General features: G+C 40.0%; 7 protein-coding genes across 10 annotated transcripts; 4 read left to right on the top strand and 3 right to left on the bottom strand.

Annotated features, from left to right (window-relative positions):
• Positions 1-3,636: 3,636 nt before the first annotated feature.
• Positions 3,637-6,673, top strand: Pmp34 (Peroxisomal Membrane Protein 34). The gene is made up of 9 exons (XM_076390259.1): positions 3,637-3,968; positions 4,335-4,522; positions 4,598-4,658; positions 4,955-5,021; positions 5,299-5,447; positions 5,510-5,623; positions 5,940-6,187; positions 6,256-6,323; positions 6,383-6,673. The coding sequence occupies exons 2-9, from the start codon at positions 4,451-4,453 to the stop codon at positions 6,525-6,527; spliced, it is 924 nt and encodes a 307-aa protein (XP_076246374.1). The 5' UTR covers positions 3,637-3,968; positions 4,335-4,450; the 3' UTR covers positions 6,528-6,673.
• Positions 6,674-6,988: 315 nt separating this feature from the next.
• Positions 6,989-8,151, top strand: LOC143186580 (uncharacterized). Its single transcript, XM_076390264.1, has 3 exons — positions 6,989-7,105; positions 7,300-7,792; positions 7,873-8,151. The coding sequence occupies exons 2-3, from the start codon at positions 7,328-7,330 to the stop codon at positions 8,110-8,112; spliced, it is 705 nt and encodes a 234-aa protein (XP_076246379.1). The 5' UTR covers positions 6,989-7,105; positions 7,300-7,327; the 3' UTR covers positions 8,113-8,151.
• Positions 8,152-8,280: 129 nt separating this feature from the next.
• On the top strand, positions 8,281-9,454 carry LOC143186576 (uncharacterized). The gene is made up of 3 exons (XM_076390260.1): positions 8,281-8,413; positions 8,493-8,759; positions 8,847-9,454. Exons 1-3 carry the CDS (start codon positions 8,379-8,381, stop codon positions 9,100-9,102), a joined length of 558 nt encoding a protein of 185 aa, XP_076246375.1. The 5' UTR covers positions 8,281-8,378; the 3' UTR covers positions 9,103-9,454.
• LOC143186570 (uncharacterized) lies at positions 9,305-11,885 on the bottom strand. The gene is made up of 6 exons (XM_076390255.1): positions 11,837-11,885; positions 10,596-11,772; positions 10,340-10,526; positions 9,862-10,259; positions 9,580-9,791; positions 9,305-9,514 (listed from the first exon to the last, which is right to left on the bottom strand). Exons 2-6 carry the CDS (start codon positions 11,714-11,716, stop codon positions 9,498-9,500), a joined length of 1,935 nt encoding a protein of 644 aa, XP_076246370.1. The 5' UTR covers positions 11,717-11,772; positions 11,837-11,885; the 3' UTR covers positions 9,305-9,497.
• Positions 11,721-13,240, bottom strand: LOC143188378 (uncharacterized). Its single transcript, XM_076392588.1, has 6 exons — positions 12,918-13,240; positions 12,678-12,859; positions 12,454-12,606; positions 12,183-12,394; positions 12,011-12,077; positions 11,721-11,957 (listed from the first exon to the last, which is right to left on the bottom strand). The coding sequence occupies exons 1-6, from the start codon at positions 13,216-13,218 to the stop codon at positions 11,721-11,723; spliced, it is 1,152 nt and encodes a 383-aa protein (XP_076248703.1). The 5' UTR covers positions 13,219-13,240.
• Positions 13,241-15,353: 2,113 nt separating this feature from the next.
• On the bottom strand, positions 15,354-17,151 carry LOC143185763 (uncharacterized). Of its 4 annotated transcripts, XM_076389014.1 has the most exons (4): positions 16,643-17,117; positions 16,245-16,282; positions 15,921-16,158; positions 15,354-15,845 (listed from the first exon to the last, which is right to left on the bottom strand). In XM_076389014.1, exons 3-4 carry the CDS (start codon positions 16,151-16,153, stop codon positions 15,584-15,586), a joined length of 495 nt encoding a protein of 164 aa, XP_076245129.1. In that variant the 5' UTR covers positions 16,154-16,158; positions 16,245-16,282; positions 16,643-17,117; the 3' UTR covers positions 15,354-15,583. The 4 variants fall into 4 exon arrangements, with proteins under 4 accessions (XP_076245129.1, XP_076245138.1, XP_076245146.1 ...); XM_076389023.1 differs by lacking the exons at positions 16,245-16,282; positions 16,643-17,117 and adding an exon at positions 17,131-17,151; XM_076389031.1 differs by lacking the exon at positions 16,245-16,282 and having other exon boundaries at positions 16,942-17,117.
• A 706-nt stretch (positions 17,152-17,857) lies between these two features.
• On the top strand, positions 17,858-21,414 carry Cutlet (chromosome transmission fidelity protein 18 homolog). Its single transcript, XM_076390090.1, is given in 10 exon segments — positions 17,858-17,975; positions 18,080-18,614; positions 18,683-18,872; positions 18,936-19,363; positions 19,423-19,665; positions 19,729-20,069; positions 20,144-20,385; positions 20,503-20,765; positions 20,831-21,128; positions 21,204-21,414. Coding segments are annotated over 10 exon segments (2,799 nt in total). The 5' UTR covers positions 17,858-17,893; the 3' UTR covers positions 21,381-21,414.
• Positions 21,415-21,781: the final 367 nt, after the last annotated feature.

Consider the following 21,781-nt stretch of genomic DNA (forward strand, 5'->3'; position numbering starts at 1 on the left):
TCGTTCGATAGATTCGAGGGCCGCTGTCTTATGCACTCGGTCGTCCATTCATTCAGCGTTCCTCTCGCGATATTTCTCCCTTCGATGGCTCTTAGGGGCGATTCGATCTACCCGCAGGAAATCGGCCGCGGAAGCTACGATTGAAATTTATTTAAATCGACTCGACAGCCTCTCGTCTATTCCAATCGAACGCTTTCCTCTCAGGCTGATACAACACGATTTTTATATCGAAGCAAAATCTCGTTCATCGATCGTCGTCTGTAAAGAAGTATTACTCCCGACGAATGACATTTTAATCCACTTTAACGAGCCCGTTTTAACAGTCTTAATCCTCACTCAACCCCTCGTCAAACCTCCAAGAAAGAAAGGCCTATTTCACGAATCGAGACCTCCTCCCTCGCTGCTTAATGCATTCGGAGTAATGCTCGTTAATTGACCTTCCTTTCATTACTGTTTCACAGGGTCCCCTTGTTAATTGAAAGAAGCTATCGCCTCCCATTTTCGGTGGGAAGGTTTTCCTTTGACGCTCCACCCCCCGCGACGATGGTGACGTCCCCTTACAAGGGAAGCAGCCAGCTTGTCCCTCTTCAATCTTGACGTACTTTCACAGAGTGGCACAGACCTCTGTTGCCATCCGTACAAGATAGATATTTCAACAATCTCCACTGCACGAAATATTCTGAAAGAAAGAATTTCCTGTCGTGTACAAAGCGTCTCGTTAATAATCTTTCTCAGGGATTTTTTGACAGAATAATCCCCCGAGAGGTCATGTGCCGGAACGCAAGTGGGCAAGGACCTTTTCAGTAGAAAGACTCGGGCTTAAAGTGGCAACCCCTTATCTGCGACACGAATGGCGACCCGTATTCTGTGTCCTGCCAGTTCGCTTGGCTATTTATTCAGAAAAGGCCGTTATCGTGGATTATTCCTACAGGGGCATCCGGTTGAGCAGAACCTTGTTCACAAACGAGGCCCTTTCACGCGAACGCCTCACTACCAGAAGGTCGTAGGGACCTCCTTTAGAAAGGGAAGTTCTTTTAGTTACTATGAATTCATAGGTCCTTGGTAACATCTGTTCGAATATCGAACAATATTTAATATCGAAGCAAGTTTTAACAGAGGAAAAAACGTAATATCGTATAAAAAGATTTTTAATATAATTTCGAAGAAAAATGCTCATTTCGAATTGAGTAGAATTTAAGAGTAAAAATATCGTGGGTGAGAAATTCCAGGTGCATAGTGCACATGCAACAAAAACTTTGTTCTCCGGTGAAATCTCAATCCCTGGGGTCAAAGGGAAGGCGGCAAAAAGTTCGCAGAAAGTGTTGCGTCGGCTAGGCGTCGGCACAAGTATCGAGACTCGCCGAGGGAACTCATTAGGGGGAGTTTCAGTGTAGAAGACGTCGAGGTGACCACGAAATTCCTAACGTGTGGAATGTTCAATTAAACTCCGTGAAGAACTCGAGGAATTTCGGAGGAGGCGCCGAGAGGCTCGTACATCATGCGAGTGTCTCCTTTATCGCTCGGCTGTTAACGTCCACCGTACAACAGTTTTTCTCTAATTAATACCGATTTCCCGTTGTTCCATTTTAATTAAAGGGCAGCCCTCAAAGCGACGCTGTCGTCCATTCTCCACCTTTTGTTGCTCGTTCCCCCAGTTGCTGGCCATTCATCGCGTGCACGTTATGTCGTTTCTCATAAAGGGGCCCAATTCATCACGATCTGCGCCATAAATTAGCGAAATGTACGAGTGAACATGATTGTTATTATAGCCACCCCTTGAAGTACGAAGTGCGTCATCGACGAATAATTAATACCCGAGGCCTTGTTTCATTGCGAGAAACATGTTTTCAAAGTAGGTGTAATCTCCATTTAATGGAAGCCTGATACTTAAGCTTCTTGCTGCAAAAAGCGAAAACAGGTGGAGACTTTTCCTGTCTCAGCTGCAAGCAAATTGAAAGTCTCGAAGTACTTAAAACACCAATAAAGGAAATCACAAGGGTGAAGCAGAGTTACAGACTGCCCAGGTTCACCCCTCGCCCTGGTCCCGCAGATGGAGGTTATTATCCTTCGACAACAGAGCAATCAACCCCCAGAGAACCGGGAGACCGACCAATGGGGAACTTCAATAAGGCGGAAAGGAAGAACGAAGAAGGATCGTTCTTTTATCCGAAAGAAAGTGAATTCTTGTGTCTCGGAGGGTAGTTCCTTTCTTCGATTTTTTAGCCTCGGCGATATTGAAAGTCGAAATATATCCTGAAAGTTCTCAGGGAATTCAAACTTCTTCCGAGTCTCCCAAAACGTGCAGCTGATCGACGAAGTATTCCCGCGCGGAGAAAAACGTAAGGAGGAAAGGGAACGAAGTGGAAATCAGTTTTCGTGCGATCGTAGGACTCGTGGGAACCGTGGAACGAGTTCACCCGTGAAACAGAAAGGGTGGATTTCATTTTAACGGGGGAAATTCGAGACTGGTCTGCGGCTCTAACGAACCCTCGGCTGAGGGGATTCCCTGCGGGGAAATAAATAGAAGGTATCTTGAAGTGCTGCGGCGATAACCGCGAACGAGCTGCAAAATTTCGTTCGGCGCGGGGATGGTGGTTCCACATCTAGAATTTCCAGCTTTCAGGTGAAATCGGCTGAATTATCGCCCTTCTGCTACGGTTACAGAAAAAGACACGAGCTTCGCGCTGGCGATTTATAACCGTGCGTTCGCAATAAGCGGAATTTTATTTGGGAAAAACTTAACTGCGCCAGCTTCTCCTGTATATAATCTTGCTGTTCCTCTTTCCTTCCTTCCCATCATTGCTTCTACTGGCTTCTCTCGTTTTATGCTTTTAGAGTAATGAGATTATGACGCGAAATAAGAGCAATTAATAATTGAACACTGTGAAAAGGATCTTGTTCTATATTAATGATTGTGCAGAATTTCTATGAACCAACCATCAATCTTCCAATCAGTGAACATATTTTTAGAACACTATTCAAATTCTACGGTCGTGTTTACGATATTTAATTCCACTGTATACATTTTACGTGAATTTTAAGATACTGTGTACCTAAATGCATTTTGAAGTTTGCATAAATACTTGATATCGGTTTGCATACTTCCATCAATTATAAAATATGTAAGTATTTTTATCGCCTTTATCGCGTGACTTGCATATTCAACGCAGTAAAAGGTATTCAATATGTATGATACTGAATGAAAATATTCTTATCATTTCGATGCGGTCGTATGATTCATTTATGTAAATCATTAATCTTATCCAATATCCCAAATTCGGACTTTATTCACTGACGAACAGCAAAACATAAAAAGGGAAATACTTACTGAAATATTAAAACATATTAATACCTGTATTGGAGTAACGAGCATCAGAATAATATAAATATTTAATACAATTATTGAATGAAAATAATCGAAGAATGCCTTTTCAATATTCCACAATTCCACGGGAAAATAAATAATAAATCTCTTTCCCTTTCGTCAACCAATTCAAATTAGAACAGATGCAAAATTCCTAAAAGCGCATGCTCGCGGAAACGCTCGTGCTAATACCATCGACCTTTCTAGTTATCACCGTAATCGCAAGCGCGAGACCGCGCGCAAGCGTATTATCCACAGAGAGTCAGTCATGGCTGGTCATGGCCGAGGCAATATTATTGTGCACTTCTACAGGGCGATGATTCGATCAGCATTTACGTATCAAAGCTAACCTGTGAACCGAGTCAATCCGCGGTGGGAATGCTCGTGTGTGCGCGGTAAAAGGAACACTTGGAGCGAGACAGCCACGTGTTACGCACGAAGGCCGTTCCCCACGACGAAGCTGCTGTCCGACACGTGGGTTTCCCTTTTACGAGTGACGACATTTCGGAATCTTTCCCCGCCAGTGTCAGCGTGCTGCTCGTCGAGCATAGACGTGGTCGCTCGGCGAGCCTCTTCTAAACGTGGACAGGCGCGAACAGCAAAAGTAAGTCGCTCAACACTTTGCAACGCTTATCTCAAAACCTTTCGATACTGTGACAGTGTTATCGAACGAGATAATTAACACACGATTCTCAGAATAATTATTTTAAGCAGACTGATTTACGATAACAAATTGACCGCGGTATGGAAAGGGGATATGGAGATACGAGACTTCTACTTGCTACTTTAGCGATATCGCTAATCGCGTCGATGTAATCGATCGTTAGATACGGTTTGTTCGATTAATTTAGATTTCAAATTGAGTTGACAATCGTTAGGTGAAGGCATTTGGAGTTTAAAACCGATAATTGTCTTTACTTCATCCAGTTTACTTCGTGATCTGAAGTTAAGGCTCAAGTTACATTTGTAGGGCATTTATTGATCTTCTGTCGCTATGGGTCTCGGTGGAATTTTCTACTAATACGATATCTGTGAGTTCAATCGGGGATATTTGTGTATTTTGGAGTTGTAATAATAGAGAGCAAGATGGGAGGCGGAGGAAACAATGGAAGCATCTTTTCGTATGAGACGCTGGTGCATGCGATATCCGGTGCCGCCGTAAGTACACGTGGTTTGCATAGGGTATTAACAACTGTGTATTATTTAATACCAATAGTGCTTATTATATTGTAGGGCAGTGTGGTTGCTATGGCAACGTTCTTTCCATTGGACACTGTGCGAAGCAGATTACAACGTGAGTTTGCTTAAATAAATTTATTCCATCGAAGAAGGAAAATAATGTGAAAAACAGTATTTTAATAATATATGGAGAGTATAAAACATCCAGTGTTATTATAATCAATCAATGTTTATCGTCGGTGATTCATTAAACATTAATATACATACGAATGAAGAAATGAATCGGCATTCCAATTTGGTCGCTAAACAGATTCTTTCTTAACACTGTATATTTCTATGGAAATCGGAAATACAATCAATAGACTTTGAAAACGACTTTGAAAATCGAATTGCATGATTCATGTTTTATAGTGGAGGAGAATCGAGTATCGAAGAATACGCTTGCAACGATCCGCGAGCTTGCCGCAAAGGAAGGACCGTACGTTGAATTTCGTAATGAATACGTGCAAGATAAACACAGTGGAAAATTATATTTGCCGATGCGCTAAATGCATCGTTTCAGTTTGCCTCTTACATAAGTAGTTGTAAATCAAATTCAATATTTACCTCTCATAAAATAACGTCATCCTTTTATTAATTTAATAGTATTACATTAAATCTGTGTAAAGTGTCTGCTAAATTCTATAAATTATAAAGTATCTTGCACATTTCATGCACGTTTTAACTCTTTCCTTTATGAAGCATTTCCTTTCAAGGATCACATTATACAGAGGGATGGTTCCCGTTCTCCAGAGTCTATGCGCCAGCAATTTCGTGTATTTCTACACATTTCATGGCTTAAAAATGCTCCGAAACAGGCAAAATCAGACTGCTGGGAACGATTTATTAGTTGCGTCGATAGCAGGTATATTTTATTCTCATAATGTAAACTTAAGTTGATTCTACAGTCATATTTAATCGTTTCAGGTGTAATTAATGTTCTCACAACAACTCCATTGTGGGTGGTGAACACAAGACTGAAAATGAGAGGCATTAATCAGGCCCAAGAGACCAACAACAATGAATATAATACCTTATACGGTAAGTCTAATAACAGAGATGAATAAATCAACATCCCACTAAAACTCATGCATCGATAACTATTAAATTATTATCTTATGCCAAGTTCGACGGTCTTGAATAAATACTTGGATTTATATTCCTTGCGTCGCAAATCAGAACTTCGTTACTGAATACATTAAACCGAGCTCTATCGTTGCGCCAAGGGAATATATGCATTAATCAGTTTTTTGCTGCACTTTCAATATCGAACCAATGTCGTAGCGCCACACATAAACATCAGTTACTTAAAATTCCATCTCACAATCAATATTCTGACGTCTACAATCTCTTTCAGATGGTCTCATTCACATATTGAAATACGAAGGTATAGCAAAACTTTGGGCAGGCACTCTACCAAGTTTGATATTAGTGACGAACCCAGCTATTCAGTTCATGACCTACGAAGCCATCAAGAGAAGGGTCATCGCATCACTAAATGGCGCACAACCTCCTGGATGGATATTCTTCGCCATTGGTGCCATGGCGAAAGCTATTGCCACTGCTCTGACTTATCCACTGCAATTGGTTCAGACTCAACTTAGGGTATATATTCAGATTCAAACTTTTCTTGGTATATAAACTAAGAATACAGAAATATTCACTATTTTCAGCATGGTCACAAGTTTCAGAATCTCCCGCCAAACGCAGGCACATTGCAAATTCTATTCTTCATACTAAAGTAAGTGTGAAACAGGCTAACAATAAGTGACTGTGTTACACAATTCTCTTTCTTCAAAGGAAACAAGGACTGGCGGGACTCTACAAGGGAATGGAGGCCAAGTTGCTGCAGACTGTTCTAACAGCGGCACTGATGTTCTTAGCATACGAGAAAATCTCAAGACTCGTCTTCCGTATTCTTTTACACAGACCTATCTTGAGATAATAATTATCCACGATTTGAACAGTATTACTGTCTATTGTGATAGAATCTTAGCCACCGTGAAACAACTTTATACAGGGAACACTAAAGATAAATTGTTGCTAATGTAACTCACATTATGAACAAAAATAAATTAAAAGGGAAAACTATATCCAGTTCTTGACTTACTAATTAACGAATCGAGTTGGCATTGAAACTTCGCTCTCATCTCTTTTGTTTAACCAGAATCGTCAAACTGTCGGACAAGAAAGCTCTGTGCCTCGTGTTTTTCCGTATGCCTGGAAAATGTGAGCTCCATCAGCGGGAATACTGGCGAACTTCAGGAAAACGCGCTTCCGATTTCACTCGCACTCCCGTTGCAAACCGAATCACTCGACATCGTCCCCGGAGCAGAAACGAACAGACACGAAATGGAACGATAACTCAACCGAACGTGTGAACGTCGGTCGACAGAGTCTCACGTTCAAAAAGATCGAACGCACTTCCTCGAAGGCGATCCTGAAGTTGTGGAACAAATTAAAGCCGCGCAAAGAGACGAGAAGACAATTGGAATACAACACAGGCGGCTCGGTGGCTTCCGTGTAGGTTCCCCTATGCAAATCACTTCTGCATAAAATTACAGTAAACCGAGTTCCATGAATATGAATCGTTTCATTTTGACTTTCTCTCTGAAGCACAAAATACATTAATAATGTATTAGTTTATCTTGTGAAAGAGTGATAGTATGTAGAACACTAACTGTAATCTCACCTGATATCGTTAAATATATTCTCAGGTGTGATCCTAGTCATGTCGAAAAGACGATGAGCGCGAGATCGCCACGCGAGATCCACGATAAGCCCACGACGCCTAAACGATTCGCTACCCCGCGTACTGCGGGAAAGAATCGCAAAGCGAAGCAACAGATCACTTTCGATTATGACGCTGCAATCAGTCAGCCGGATGTGCCGAATTTCCTCGATCTCAAGAGAAACGGTCGTCATTGGATGGTTAGTGGAGTTCTGCTTAGAAAGAGAACCCTAAGGAACCGCATACGAAGTCGAGTTATGTCAAAAAAGACTTTTCAGAAAAGATCTCAGGCACTCGGGGCGAAGTCGCGTGCTCAGAAAAACGCGAAATCGCTATCGCCTAATGGCAATTCGCCCAATGGCAACTCTGCGAATATTGTAATGTCTCCTGCTGACTCCGACGAAGAAAGGGATGCTGGTGAAAAAGAGAATGTTTCCAGCAATGGGGCTGTTGAAATTGAGAGCTCGAATGCCTCAAAGGTTCACCTTTTTTTTATTAATTAGTTGATTCAGTGTTGATACAGCGTTTCAAAAGTTAAGAAGAAATTTGTTGTGTATAGAAAAGTGCAATAATGAATGGGCAACATGTTCTGGAAGACACATCGATAGGAATTGCAGAGAATAATAATAAAACTCAAGTTATAGAGAAGAAAGTAAAAAATGGCTATCAAGACATCACAACAAAGTCGCCAGTTCGTCAAGCTAGAGGAAGCAGGATTCCAAGAGCAAAGATTGTGGCATTTCCAGTTCATACAATTCATGAATTCCATTCGGTATCACAGCTTAATGAAAAAAGATGAAGGGAAACACTGTCCAAATTCTGAGTAACAGTTGTAATTTTTTTAATAGACTAAGAAGATGTCTTCAAATAGCAAAACAAAGGATTGCACGCAACTGAGATACTCCATGCAAGCTTACACTCCTGACAAGTTAGTTAAAATTACTAATTATCATAAATATTCAATATAATCATCAAATGCCAATTTAAAGCGTCGAGATACCAGAAGAAAAGATAATAAAGAAGACTGGCAATAAAGTTTCAGAACAACTTAGTTCCAAACAAGGAATGGTTCATTTCAAGAAGTTCGAAAAGGAATCAAAGTTAGTTGCAGTAACTTACACAGTTCTGTGAGTGAAGTTTCATAGAGAATTTCATTTAGTTAGAAGTTGAATTATTTAGGATAGGATGGAATGAAGATAAGACTTCAGAGAACGAGGATGATGAAGACATAGAAGACGATCAGTTTGTAACGTCGACTGACGAATCTCCTACTATTACATGCAATGTCGACGATCCACGTATTCAGACAATCTTACAGAGCCTAAAATTAAATTGTTCCTACAAATCGTGCACCCACCACGATTCCCCTTCCAGCAATCGACAAGAGGATGACAGTGACTTGAAAAGCTGGTCTCCAGATGAAGATAGAAAGAAGAAATGGTTGAAGTACGAATAGAATTACTTTTAATTAAACTTAAGCCATCTTCGATTCTATTTATCTATCGATATCATCACTTTTATTTAACTGCGTAGGTCATCAAAGCATCGCAAATACTTAGACACGAGTTCAGAAGACGTAGACGCTTCTGACGCGAATAGTGAAATTGATAAAAAGAAAAAAAGGAGTCGGTTCAAAGTGAAGAGTCCTTTACTCCAACGTGTCAATACTACTTCAATCGTGAACGCGACCCCAAAAGTTTCAAATCGCCGACGAAGCAATTTTTCTTTCTTTAACACTCTCTTCGACATTGTTTTCTGGCCTTACGTATTCCTGAGAGCGAATCGTTAACTCATTCGGTTTTTGAGTTTTCCAGGCATGAGAAGACCTTTAGATACTGCGGAAACTTTGGTTTGTAGTACCTTTAAGTTCTCATATTTTATAAATGTATTACTTTTTGCGAAAATTGTATACCATTTGCAATTAGTAAACCACATAATTCCTCACACAGTGTTTTCAAAACATTTCAGAGAATATGTATTTATAAGAACACTTTGTATATGTTGAAGAAAATATATTTTTAATTATACATGATGACAATACGTATTTACAAGATGTTGGTAATGAAATGTTCTTGCGACAAGTGTTGGTGCTCTCAATTACAAAAATCTTTCATTCTGCAGTAAAAAATGGTCTGAATCATGAGTCTAGTGTTTATGTACTTGGAAATATTTCCCTCCGCATTTTTACAGCACGCCGATTGCTGCAATTATGAACAAGTATTATCACTCTTTTATCTACCTTTACAACTGCATCAAATGATTCTACCTTTTTTCGTGGGTGTTGACATACTTCGGCGGAGTTTCTTTGAGAAAAACGATAACGTCAATCTGTCGTAAAGATTGTCAATTTCGTCCACAGTATCTTCCAAAATTTGTGTCAAAGCTTTTTCATTCGGTACCAACGCCTTATCAGCAACCAGAGACAAGTGCAAATAACCCCGATAAGTTAACAGCGAGCACCCAATTCCTGTGTAGCTCCTACAATCATGAAAAGTCTTCTGTGTTCTGGTCTTCGAATACCATTTTACGAGTTTTCTAAAAAAATTACCTGTTTGGGATCCAAAAGACAATATTCTTCAATGAGTGCCCCATAATCTTGACTTTCTGAGGTCCTACCAGGTTGCTGAATACCATAGTACTGTGACTTTTGAGGATCGGTCGTAAAAGTTTCTCTGGAAGTATGCCTGAGATGTACTTCATCACCAAAAAATTGACCCTATAGTCAAGGCTGTTCCTAAGCGCCTCATTTGCTTTTTTAACATCCTCGAGGCGTTCCAGAATTTGAGAATTTTCAGCAGGATCAGGGAACTCTTTATCATTTACACGTGAAATGCAGAGTGGTAATATTCCGACCGAAAAATTATTCTGCAACGGAAGGTCCTCGCTCCATTCTTCGATTTTTGTCGGTAGAACGACACTTAACGTACGTGGAGTAGGTTCATTCATCTATATTATTAAATTATTTAACAAAATAAGTGTGAGGAAAGTTTTCGTCAAATAGTACTGAAACAATTTTAATTACATACACGAATGAAGTACTTATGTAGGCTCACAGACAGAGCAGCCAATAAAACATCCCCAAATTTGGCGCCCGTGATGCTTTTTATATTCTGAATTTTCGTGAACAGCTTCTGATCGCAAGCATTCTTGAAATCATCTTCCATCCAATACGAAACCAACTTTTCTCCCGTCAATTCTGCTCCATGGAGTGCGCTTAAATCAAAAGGCACTCAGGTACTTCCAAAAAAAAATCAAAAATAAGGAGATAAAAGTTAAGCGAACCTTTTATCCATGCTACGAAAAGCCTGCACAATCAAACAAGCTGGCAAACCAAGAACAATCTTCGCCATCTTCAGGCACTTCTCCGCTTTCTTGCCAACGTCATCCAGGAAACCTCTCAATTTATCTCGCCCTTGCATCACGAACGTTTTCACCTCTTTCTTCCAATCCACTGCAGAGAAGTGTTGAAGAAACCTCAAACCAGCACCAAACCGCCCCCGCACAATTTTAACCACTTGCAGGAACACCACGAAGTGAATGAAAGGCATGGAGGCCGACATGACGTCCTTTTGAAAGGTGCACTGTAGAATTTGATCTCCTATCAAACAGGGTTTCGGTAAACTAATCTCAGACGTCGGTGCGTGGTTTCTTCTTGTTTCCTCGATCTTTACTCTGAAGCTTGCACTCTCCAGCTGCAGGCAGATCTCTTCAACAGGCTCCCTGTCGACGATCATTTCGCGGAAGAACTTCAGAAGAGCCATGCCATCGCCCAGGGAGTGATGAACGCGAAACAAAACAGGAATTTTGATTCTACTGGTCAGACGCTCTTCTAGTCGCCGTAGGTAGTGATGGCTGGATCTAGGGCAACATTTGCCTATCAGGATTTCCCAAGAGGCGGTGTGATCCTCGGGCAGAGGCTGATTGCAGACGTTCCACATGACCCTCTTCAGGTGGCCGTTGTAAATGTTGTCACAGGATCCGTCACAACTGGTGCGTTCGTATTCCAGCCACCTGACTCGCTCCTTCAGGTCGATCTCTTCGCTCCTCTCCCAGTAATAGTAGCCAAACCTCTTCTTCCTCTTGTAAAGGAGCTTCTCGTAAGGCGAGACGAGGATACGGTGCTTGGCTAACTCCCGAAAGCTCTCCAGGAAGTTTAAGTTGGAGTGACGAGCATCCTTCTCTAGGATCAGGAGGATGTTGTTGACAGAGTAGGCTGAAGGCTCCTCTATAGCCCAGACGCAGTCCATTCCATTAAGGAGGCCTGCGTACTTGTTATTCAGTTCTATCCTGAGGAGAAGGTCTACCACGAGGCGACAGAGGTACGAGCATGCTAGCACTAGGAGGATGAATGGAGCAAACAGGAAGGAATAGGCTGTGAAGAATACTTGATATATTTTTGACATTTTTTCACACTTGTATCCTTTGATCGTCGTGTCTCGACGGGAAGGATTTGTCACGCCTGTGGATTAGTAATAAATTATTTGTTACAGGGATATGGCGAGCCTGCATTAAATTAGACTTACATTGTGATTGGAAAATAGTCGAGCTCGCGAGCAGTCTCGATGCTGGTTGGCACCAAGTAAGACGACTCTCAGCTGAGTTGTTCTCTTTATAGTGAAGCACCAGCCAATCGATGAACGCTAACTGGATTTAACGTGCCTACTTTATCCGGTTATTACCTCCCGTTGCATAATTACGATGTCTTTAAACATTGGCCCCGCGGTGGGAAACATGACCGCAACAGCTGATCTACTTCTTAAATGCCTGAAAACGGACAATTCTATGGCTTTAGTTTACAAGCTTTCCTCCTTGCGATATAGTTAGACGGTTCCAAGCATTGTATCTCATAATTTTACAACGAAGAGTTACAGATGCGGTCTCTCGAAGGAGATCGTGCTGCTACTTCCGCTGGTTTTGTAGCCACGCCTTGCTTCTTGCAGCAGGAGTCTTAAGCGAGAATTCTCAGAGGCCAGTCGATCGCTGCGACGCATTTCGCGAGCTAGCAATGCATCTTTACTGGGTGTCAGAGACATTCCAGTGCTTTGATTCGTAGTATCGATCCTTACTTTCTTCAGGGCATCCTGGATTTAAATAAACAGTCGTTAGCTAAAGATTTATGTTTGTTCGAAGGTGTTCGAACCTGGAGACTCTCGATGGAACCCTTCAGCAAGATTTCTTGCTCGTCCTTCCGTTTCTTCAACCTTAAATACTTCTTGCAAATATTTTCGACAGCCTCGTTGCGTTCCACTAGCCTTTCCCCAAGAGTTAATAGTTTCTGTTGAAGATCATCGATCTGAAGCAGATTAGCAGTAGTCGAACAACGATATGGAATGACGTCGCTAATATATTGAAAGACAAACGTACGTCTTTCTGTCTTTCTTTAAGAAGAGTGTTTGTAGCCCCGACATCTTTTCTCAGGTTTTCGTTTTGGGCCAGCAAGGTATCGTATTTTTGGTGCCAGGTTCTCTGAACTTCCCTCTTTAAAGGTTCTGGTAATGCTATTTCAGTTCCAAGACGAATATCTGTGACACTCTGACGGAATAAATCTGGAAAAATAGTCTTTTCGTAACTGTAGACGACAATTTTAATTTGACATCGACATACTCAGCATATTTTTATTGCGTTTATTCGCCTTCCGGAGGTCGTCTATTACTATTTTGTTCTTCGTCTTCAGTGTCGAATATGTTAACCATCGTTCAGCTTCCAAGTTTCGAGAAACCATCAAACTCTCTTCTAGTGATTTCAGAGTATCACGAATGCAATTGATCTTACTAACGTATTCTTCTAATGAAATAACAATTTTCTGTGTTTTTGTATCTTCCATAGATATGCAATATTTCATTAACCAATATATCGGAAACGTGTGAAATGAATTGAACACTGACATAAGAGAAAATTTGAGCATCAGCAACCGACTGTAACGCCGCAGGCGGAGTTAGAACTCCTTTATACCATTTCAAACATACTCTGTAATAAACCACTTGCAATAACCTGCGAGTGCCTGCCATTACCTGCCTATATCTGCGATTACCTGCGATTACCTGCCATTACCTGCAGTACCTGCCATTACCTGCGGTTAACTGCGAGTACCTGCGACTACCCGCCATTACCTGCCATTACCTGCCATTACCTGCGAGTACCTGCCATTACCTGCGAGTACCTGCCATTACCTGCGAGTACCTGCCATTACCTGCGAGTACCTGCGATTACCTGCGAGTACCTGCCACTACCTCCCTATATCTGCGATTACCTGCGATTACCTGCGAGTACCTGCCATTACCTGCCATTACCTGCTAGTACCTGCTAGTACCTGCCATTACCTGCGAGTACCTGCCCTTACCTAAGAGTACCTGCCATTACCTGCCATTACCTGCGAGTACCTGCGATTACCTGCCATTACCTGCAAGTACCTGCCATTACTTGCGATTACCTGCCATTACCTGCCATTACCTGCGAGTACCTGCGAGTACCTGGCATTACCTGCGAGTACCTGCGATTACCTGCGATTACCTGCCATTACCTGCGAGTACCTGCCATTACCTGCCATTACCTGCGAGTACCTGCCATTACTTGCGATTACCTGCCATTACCTGCCATTACCTGCGAGTACCTGCGAGTACCTGGCATTACCTGCGAGTACCTGCGATTACCTGCGATTACCTGCCATTACCTGCGAGTACCTGCCATTACCTGCCATTACCTGCCATTACCTGCCATTACCTGCGAGTACCTGCCATTACCTGCGAGTACCTGCGATTACCTGCGAGTACCTGCCACTACCTCCCTATATCTGCGATTACCTGCGATTACCTGCGAGTACCTGCCATTACCTGCTAGTACCTGCTAGTACCTGCCATTACCTGCGAGTACCTGCCCTTACCTAAGAGTACCTGCCATTACCTGCCATTACCTGCGAGTACCTGCCATTACTTGCGATTACCTGCCATTACCTGCCATTACCTGCCATTACCTGCGAGTACCTGCGAGTACCTGGCATTACCTGCGAGTACCTGCGATTACCTGCGATTACCTGCCATTACCTGCGAGTACCTGCCATTACCTGCCATTACCTGCGAGTACCTGCCATTACTTGCGATTACCTGCCATTACCTGCCATTACCTGCGAGTACCTGCGAGTACCTGGCATTACCTGCGAGTACCTGCGATTACCTGCGATTACCTGCCATTACCTGCGAGTACCTGCCATTACCTGCCATTACCTGCCATTACCTGCCATTACCTGCGAGTACCTGCCATTACCTGCGAGTACCTGCCATTACCTGCGAGTACCTGCGATTACCTGCGAGTACCTGCCACTACCTCCCTATATCTGCGATTACCTGCGATTACCTGCGAGTACCTGCCATTACCTGCTAGTACCTGCTAGTACCTGCCATTACCTGCGAGTACCTGCCCTTACCTAAGAGTACCTGCCATTACCTGCCATTACCTGCGAGTACCTGCCATTACTTGCGATTACCTGCCATTACCTGCCATTACCTGCCATTACCTGCCATTACCTGCGAGTACCTGCGAGTACCTGCGAGTACCTGGCATTACCTGCGAGTACCTGCGGCTCTCTGCCATTACCTGCGATTACCTGCCATTACCTGCGAGTACCTGCCATTACCTGCCATTACCTGCGAGTACCTACCATTACCTGCGAGTACCTGCCATTACCTGCGAGTACCTGCGGCTCTCTGCCATTACCTGCCATTACCTGCGAGTACCTGCCATTACCTGCCATTACCTGCCTATATCTGCGATTACCTGCGAGTACCTGCCATTACCTGCCATTACCTGCGAGTACCTGCCATTACCTGCGACTACCTGCGACTACCTGCCATTACCTGTCATTACAATGACATATGTCATTACCTGCAGGTTGTCTGCTATTACCGACAATTACCACCGGGTACCTGGAAGTTACTGTGTGTGTCAGTAAGTAGCTGTTGTTACAGAAGCCCAGAATACTGTAAATCTATGTCATTGAAGTTCATGTTAAAGAGAAATGTATCGGAAGCGAATAGATTTAAACACTTTCTGTTTTTCTTTTTATTTTATTAAATTACGAAACATACAGTTCAAATGGTAACTATCAAACTATTAGCAACTGTAAGATATAATAAATTACAGAGTCGCATTGATCGCACAATTCAGTTGGTGCACTTGTGGTAAGTCGAATATTGATTTCTTAGAATTACGAACACTGAGGTTAGCTGTTAAGATATCGAAACGGAGATGTATTTAATAAAAGGTTCATTTTTCAATTATTTAGTCAAGGGACACGGTTCTGACGCGTATTTTTTAAAACTCTCATGCTCGTGTCTCAAATGATCGCGGCAGCGATCTCTAGTATCCACCAAGACAGTAAGCAAATCAATTCTGGATCTGCTGCTTAATGCTTTATTGAATTTTCTTAAAAATGCCAAGTCTATTAGTGGTACTCCATCCAAATCCTCTGCCATTTCTTTAACTATCGTAACATTTTCGATCAGTGGCTCCAAGGGAGGCTCGGCTTTGCTCACCTGGCTAAAAATTATTTTAGATTTTTCATCTTTTTACAAAATGTAGAACAAGTATGACCATATCTACGATGGTACTTACCGATAGCTTGTTGCTTCGTCAACGAATTTACAACATGATTCATACAGCGCCAGGCATTCGAGATTGTCTCTGAGGTCGCGCCTCTGCAGGTACTTTTTGAAAATCTGTCTACCACGAGGGTGTGTCAAGGTTTTATTTATATTATCTGTAATGTGATCTAATTCTTCAATACTTAAACCGGAAGTGCATTTTCCGATGCAGCCGATCACATTCTTCGATAAAGGGGCCTGCATTCCGCCTGCAAAGAAATCCCGGTAAAAAGCATTTTTATTTTAATGTGTAACTTAGGGTATTAGTAGCTTCTTCGGAAACCACTCCACATACTTTGTACGTTTATAGTATCGGCACATATTTAAAAATATCTACAAAACAATTCAGTCCAGTTATCAGTGAGTATGAAAGAACCTCTTAATGAACGTAAGTCAGTAAATATTATCTGAATCTGCGGTCACGCAACGTTATCGCATAATTGAGACGGAGTTCCCACGAATAGAAGGAGAAACAGTAGATAGACAACACCAATTATATGACGAATATATGTATTCATATTTCTAGGAAACTGTAACCTAAAAAGCTATCTTTCTAGATTTAGTTAGATCCACATAGCTTTTTTAAATATATAATACGTAAATCGAGTGATTTTCGAGCAGAACATTCTGCATTAAAATTACTATAACAAAACGCTTGTATTTAGGTTACTCCTACTTGCGAACGATTATCACCATTATCTACGAATTTGATTATCACATCTGTTCCACGAAGCACGTGTCACCGACACAGTATTCGGCCAGTCAACAACATTGTCGAGGAAACCAAGCCAAACGCAGGGAGTTATTGATCGCAACTTTTACGAAACCGGATTCACAGTGACTGAATATCTTAATTATTTGGGGTTGCACGCCTCGTACGAACGCACACCGTGAACTTTCATCAAGAAATATTGCAGCGATGTTACGTTCTCACAGGTCACACTATTTACTCGTCTTATTTCGATGTTTATTTATCAATCAACAACACGTACTTCGAGATAACAATTTGACAGCTAACTCTTGAAGCTATAAGAGAACAATTTCTGAAAAAAATGACACATTAGCTAATTTTTTTGAGCTTATACTTTGACAGTTCACTGCAAGATTAAGGTATTCATATGTTTAGGGTACTGAATGTTTGTTGATCTCAGATGTTATTTTTGAACGAAGGAACAACCTACCCCGCAAAGTTACACGCGCGAAGCTACGCACCGACTGACGGCATGCCTCTGCGCGACTAAATATATTCCAAGCTGATACTGTATGGAGCGCGTAAAGCGACGATGTTAAGTTCGATTTTTTTTTGGGGGATTTTTTAAAGATAATTTTGTCTGACAGTTGATATACTTTCGTTAAATTCTGTATATATAAATAGAAATGTTTAAGAAAAATGTATCGGCGTTGTAAGAGGACGTTGTAATGGAGAAGACCTCCAGCATACCAAAAACAGTCTTTGTTATTCGAAGCAGCATCTGTGAAATAACTGCACGTTACTCTAAATGCGAAGCACATACTTGATGAGAAAAGAGCCCACACAATAGGGCGTTGATGTAAGAAAATTTGAAAGACTGTTGAAACCATTTCGATTGTTCCAGTTTACTAGGGATCTTAAAATAATTTATGCATAATGAAACTGTTATGAATTATTTTTCGAGAACTTTGTAATATCTATACAGTTTTGTTTTTCAGTAAATAATTAAAATTAATCCTTTGTGTTTACAAGTACTTCTTATAGCAATGCATAAAAAATAATTAGCTGATTTATTCGTAACACACAATTGCAGTCATGAATTTTGTGATGATTCAAATTAAGCGCGAAAAGTTTGCGCGGGAAAATAAAATAGAACCGGTGAAAATGTACATACGTCAACGATTAAGTTCTCAAATTCATTAATAATCACTGATCTATTCATAATTGTAAATATTTGAAATTAAATTTGAATAATGGATTCTGAATTTCCTGATCCAGATGAAGAATTTGATTTAGTTCATGAAGATGAGTATGAAGTCTTGAAGGAAATCGAAGGTGAGTTAATTATAACCTTTCTGTCAAACTCGTCCAATCGAAAACACTCGAATTTCTAATTGCAAAAGATGAGTTAACATTAAATATTCATAAATTTATTTTAGAAAATGAAAGAAAGAACGCAGCGCAATCTCAAACATCTAAAATTTCACATGAATCATTCAGAGAGCAAAATAAAATACATGCTCCAATACTCAATGGACATAAAGAATCCAACACTCCCACTTCTACTAATGTGTATAAAGAGTTAAATGCTCCCACACAGAATGTATATAAAGAATTAAATACTTCTACTACTAGTAAATATAATGACCTAAGCATTCCCAGCACCAGTAAAGATATTGGATATACTAATATCTTTGATATAGATGATAACTCAAAAAAGCGTAACTATGATGAATTGTTTGGTGATATTTCAGACATAGTAGACATAAATGCTTTTGGTATGTATTCTATATGATTCTTCTGGAAATAATATTATTTAAGCATGTAAATATTTTTAATTAATATTCAAGAACCAAGGGAAAAGAAACCAAGATGGGATCATCCTCAAGATGTGATCAAAGCAGTATTAGAAGCCAGGGAAAAGCTTCATGAACAAAACAGAGGAGCTTCTGTCAAAAGGAAATATACTGAGGAGTATGTTGATAAGTATTTCAAGCACTGTATTTGAAAAGAATATTCCTAATTATTATAATTTTAACTAGGAAGAAAGATACAATATCTTTGCGAGTTCCCCGTTGGAATTTTATAGCTGTAACCAGGCCTCGTGATGCACAACGTATATATGTCAGAGTAAAAAACGATGAATGCTACAATGTGAAAACAAATAACAAAACATTCTCTAATTTATTAACGGTACCATACAGTCAACTAAAAGCAGAAGCTGAAGAAATTGTGAGTATATTAATTTGTAAGCTTTAGTCATTGTATTAAATAATATTTAATATTGTTTTACAGATAGTACAAAATGTTAAACGTGCTAGTTGTGAAAGTTCCAATCCCTCCACCACAGAAAACACAGAAGATGATGAATTATGGGTTGATAAATATAGACCTAGGTCTTACATAGAATTACTTTCAGACGAAAGTGTAAACAGACATATGCTGCATTGGATAAAACTTTGGGATAAAGTGGTATTCAACCGAAATTATGTCCAAGCTAGAAAGAAGAAATTAAATTTTTTATTTAGAAATAAAAACTTTTCAAACGAGAAAACTACTGAAGAAGAGGTAGACAACGCAGGTTTTCCAATTCAGAGAATAGTATTACTTAGTGGACCACCTGGATTAGGAAAAACCACGTTAGCTCATTTAGTAGCTAAGCATGCTGGTTATAATGTAGTCGAAATTAATGCAAGCGATGAAAGAAGTCCAGATGCTTTTAGGTGAGCCAAATTAACGTATAATCAATATGATAACGTTATTTAACAATTCTTTTCTTCAGGCAAGTACTTCTTGCATCGACACAAATGAAAGCTGTAATGGGAAAAGATCCGCGACCGAATTGTTTAGTTTTAGATGAAATTGATGGAGCACCAGTAGCATCAATCGATCTCCTGATCAAATTTGTGCAAGGCAAACTAGTTCCAAAAGGTAAAAAGGATAAAGCTAAATCAGATAAACAAGCAAATACTTGCCAAAGGCCTGTAATATGCATTTGTAACGAACCGTATGCTCCCTCGCTAAGGTAAACTTTCTACTCTCTCAAAATCTACATTACAAATACATTACTAAAAATTATGCATTTCAGAGCGCTTAGAGCAGCTGCGCTTCTTATACCAGTACCGGAAGTAAGTCCCACAAGACTAGCAGACAGGTTACTAGAAGTAGCGCGAAAAGAACATATAAAAGTAAACCCTGATGCTCTTTTGAAATTGGCAGAAATATCTGGTTGCGACGTGAGATCATGTTTAGGAGCATTACAGTACATGGGTCGTGCTAATTTAGGAGACAATATGTCATTCGCGTTAAAAGATACTCGAAAAGGGTTGTTCGACTCGTGGAAACAAATATTAACAATCCCTATGGACAGAAGTGGGACACTTTCTCTACCTGAAAGAGTTCGTATTGTGATGAAGACTGTACAGCATGGTACGTTGCTTTCAATAATTAAATAATAATTATAATAAAATGTATTTTAAGATAATAACATTTTCTTGTTGTAGGGGAATCAGAGAAATTAGTACAAGGTATATTTCATAATTACCCGGAACTTTGTAGCGACAAACTCAATTATGTTGAACTGTGCTTGCAGTGGTTTCAATTTTTTGACGAAATCACAGCGCTTGTCCTGAATCTTCAAGCATGGTCTTTGTTACCTTACACGAATTACGCCTTTGTTACATGGCATTTATACTTTGCCAAGGCACGAAATGTTAAGTTAACTTATCCTTCTATTTTTTATGAGGTAAGGATATCAGATATTAAATGATTGCTAACGATTAATCATAACAATTAACTGTTATCAATAGTAGTTTTTATTTGTTTCGTATAAAGTATCATTGCAACATTGTATATCTCATAGGTGAATCAAAAGCTAGCAAAGAATATAGGAATTTTGACTACCATTCATCGAAGTAGTGGTCGGGACAGTATAACATTAGCGATCGATATTGCTCCTTTTTTACCAGATCTGTTATCTCCACGAGTACGAACAGTTTCTGGACATTTACATTCAGCTAAAGAAAGAGACGATATTGTTCGACTGGTGAATGTTCTCATTGAATACGGTCTTACGTTTACACAGCAGAAAAATCTGGATGGGACATATGACTATAAGCTAGATCCGTAAGTAGTCGAACATACATAATATACCGAGCAATAATTAATTTTTAACTTTATCTTTTTTTCAGTAACATATTTGAAATTGGTATTCTTCCTGAATGCAATCATCATCGATCACTCGTATACGCAGTGAAACAAATAATCGTTCAAGAGTTGGAGGCTGAACGTTTGCGACGCGCTGTAATTGCAATAAATGGTACAAAAAATGCTATGCAGAATGAAGATAATAATATTGATAAAACTGATACTACAAAGGAACCAATAGAAACAATAGCTAATACTAAAGCACAGAATGATACACCTATTGTACCCAGTGCAACTACTACTGAACCCACTAAAAAGATTAATACAGATATGAAAGAGATTGTAAGTTCCATATTTTTTTATTTCTGTAAAACATATTCTAGCTGGCTTCAAATGTTATAATAACATAAATTTCAGAAATATAAAGACTTCTTTGGGAGAGTTATTACAATTACTCCTGATCAACAGAAAAAGTCAGATAAAGAATCTAACAAGTCACGCGATTTATTAACCAAACATGGTGTATGGTATAAGTACAAAGAAGGTTTTAGTAATGCTGTTCGTCGAAATATAACAATGCAAGAACTTCTTTAAATTATAACATATATTTTTGTATCAAAAGATGACAATAAATTAATTTTATTTTACTTAATTCAGTCAAGAGTATTGTTTTTGTTTAAATACTCAATTATTTATGCATTTATTAATATGTTTAGACTCTATTCTTCTTGCACTATATAACTGTGTATAATTTCCTATAAAAAAAGACGATTAATTGCCTTTGGTTAATATTTTAAAACCTTGAGGGGCCCCGGACCCCTATGATACGGCCCTTAAGAAAAGTTGCTAGCGATAGCTTCGACATCTAGCGGCGATCCGCGAACTAACATTTTAGGTAAGGATCGTGTCATCGGGAGCCAGGGCCCCTTTGAATAAAATCTTTAAATCGTTAAACAACCATTAGCAAAGAATATTATAATGGAAAATAGTTCAGA

The sequence above is a fragment of the Calliopsis andreniformis genome, chromosome 2 (assembly GCF_051401765.1).
Source record: "Calliopsis andreniformis isolate RMS-2024a chromosome 2, iyCalAndr_principal, whole genome shotgun sequence".
In the NCBI taxonomy this organism is placed as follows: domain Eukaryota; kingdom Metazoa; phylum Arthropoda; class Insecta; order Hymenoptera; family Andrenidae; genus Calliopsis; species Calliopsis andreniformis.

What these genes read in the sequence shown, in the direction of transcription:
- Pmp34 (XM_076390259.1), top strand. Translation starts at nt 4,451, where the DNA reads ATGGGAGGCGGAGGAAACAATGGAAGCATCTTTTCGTATGAGACGCTG. An exon ending in ATGCGATATCCGGTGCCGCC is followed by an intron (nt 4,523 to 4,597) that starts GTAAGTACACGT and finishes ATTATATTGTAG; the next exon opens with GGCAGTGTGGTTGCTATGGC. An exon ending in TGGTTCAGACTCAACTTAGG is followed by an intron (nt 6,188 to 6,255) that starts GTATATATTCAG and finishes CACTATTTTCAG; the next exon opens with CATGGTCACAAGTTTCAGAA.
- LOC143186576 (XM_076390260.1), top strand. Translation starts at nt 8,379, where the DNA reads ATGGTTCATTTCAAGAAGTTCGAAAAGGAATCAAA. An exon ending in AAGTTCGAAAAGGAATCAAA is followed by an intron (nt 8,414 to 8,492) that starts GTTAGTTGCAGT and finishes TGAATTATTTAG; the next exon opens with GATAGGATGGAATGAAGATA. An exon ending in AGAAAGAAGAAATGGTTGAA is followed by an intron (nt 8,760 to 8,846) that starts GTACGAATAGAA and finishes TTAACTGCGTAG; the next exon opens with GTCATCAAAGCATCGCAAAT.
- LOC143186570 (XM_076390255.1), bottom strand. Translation starts at nt 11,716, where the DNA reads ATGTCAAAAATATATCAAGTATTCTTCACAGCCTATTCCTTCCTGTTT. An exon ending in TTTCGTAGCATGGATAAAAG is followed by an intron (nt 10,527 to 10,595) that starts GTTCGCTTAACT and finishes TTTTGATTTAAG; the next exon opens with CGCACTCCATGGAGCAGAAT. An exon ending in TACATAAGTACTTCATTCGT is followed by an intron (nt 10,260 to 10,339) that starts GTATGTAATTAA and finishes TTAATAATATAG; the next exon opens with ATGAATGAACCTACTCCACG.
- LOC143188378 (XM_076392588.1), bottom strand. Translation starts at nt 13,218, where the DNA reads ATGCTCAAATTTTCTCTTATGTCAGTGTTCAATTCATTTCACACGTTT. An exon ending in TTAAAGAAAGACAGAAAGAC is followed by an intron (nt 12,607 to 12,677) that starts GTACGTTTGTCT and finishes AATCTGCTTCAG; the next exon opens with ATCGATGATCTTCAACAGAA. An exon ending in GGCCAATGTTTAAAGACATC is followed by an intron (nt 11,958 to 12,010) that starts GTAATTATGCAA and finishes CGTTAAATCCAG; the next exon opens with TTAGCGTTCATCGATTGGCT.
- LOC143186580 (XM_076390264.1), top strand. Translation starts at nt 7,328, where the DNA reads ATGAGCGCGAGATCGCCACGCGAGATCCACGATAAGCCCACGACGCCT. An exon ending in AGAGCTCGAATGCCTCAAAG is followed by an intron (nt 7,793 to 7,872) that starts GTTCACCTTTTT and finishes TGTTGTGTATAG; the next exon opens with AAAAGTGCAATAATGAATGG.
- LOC143185763 (XM_076389023.1), bottom strand. Translation starts at nt 16,153, where the DNA reads ATGCAGGCCCCTTTATCGAAGAATGTGATCGGCTGCATCGGAAAATGC. An exon ending in GACGAAGCAACAAGCTATCG is followed by an intron (nt 15,846 to 15,920) that starts GTAAGTACCATC and finishes AATAATTTTTAG; the next exon opens with CCAGGTGAGCAAAGCCGAGC.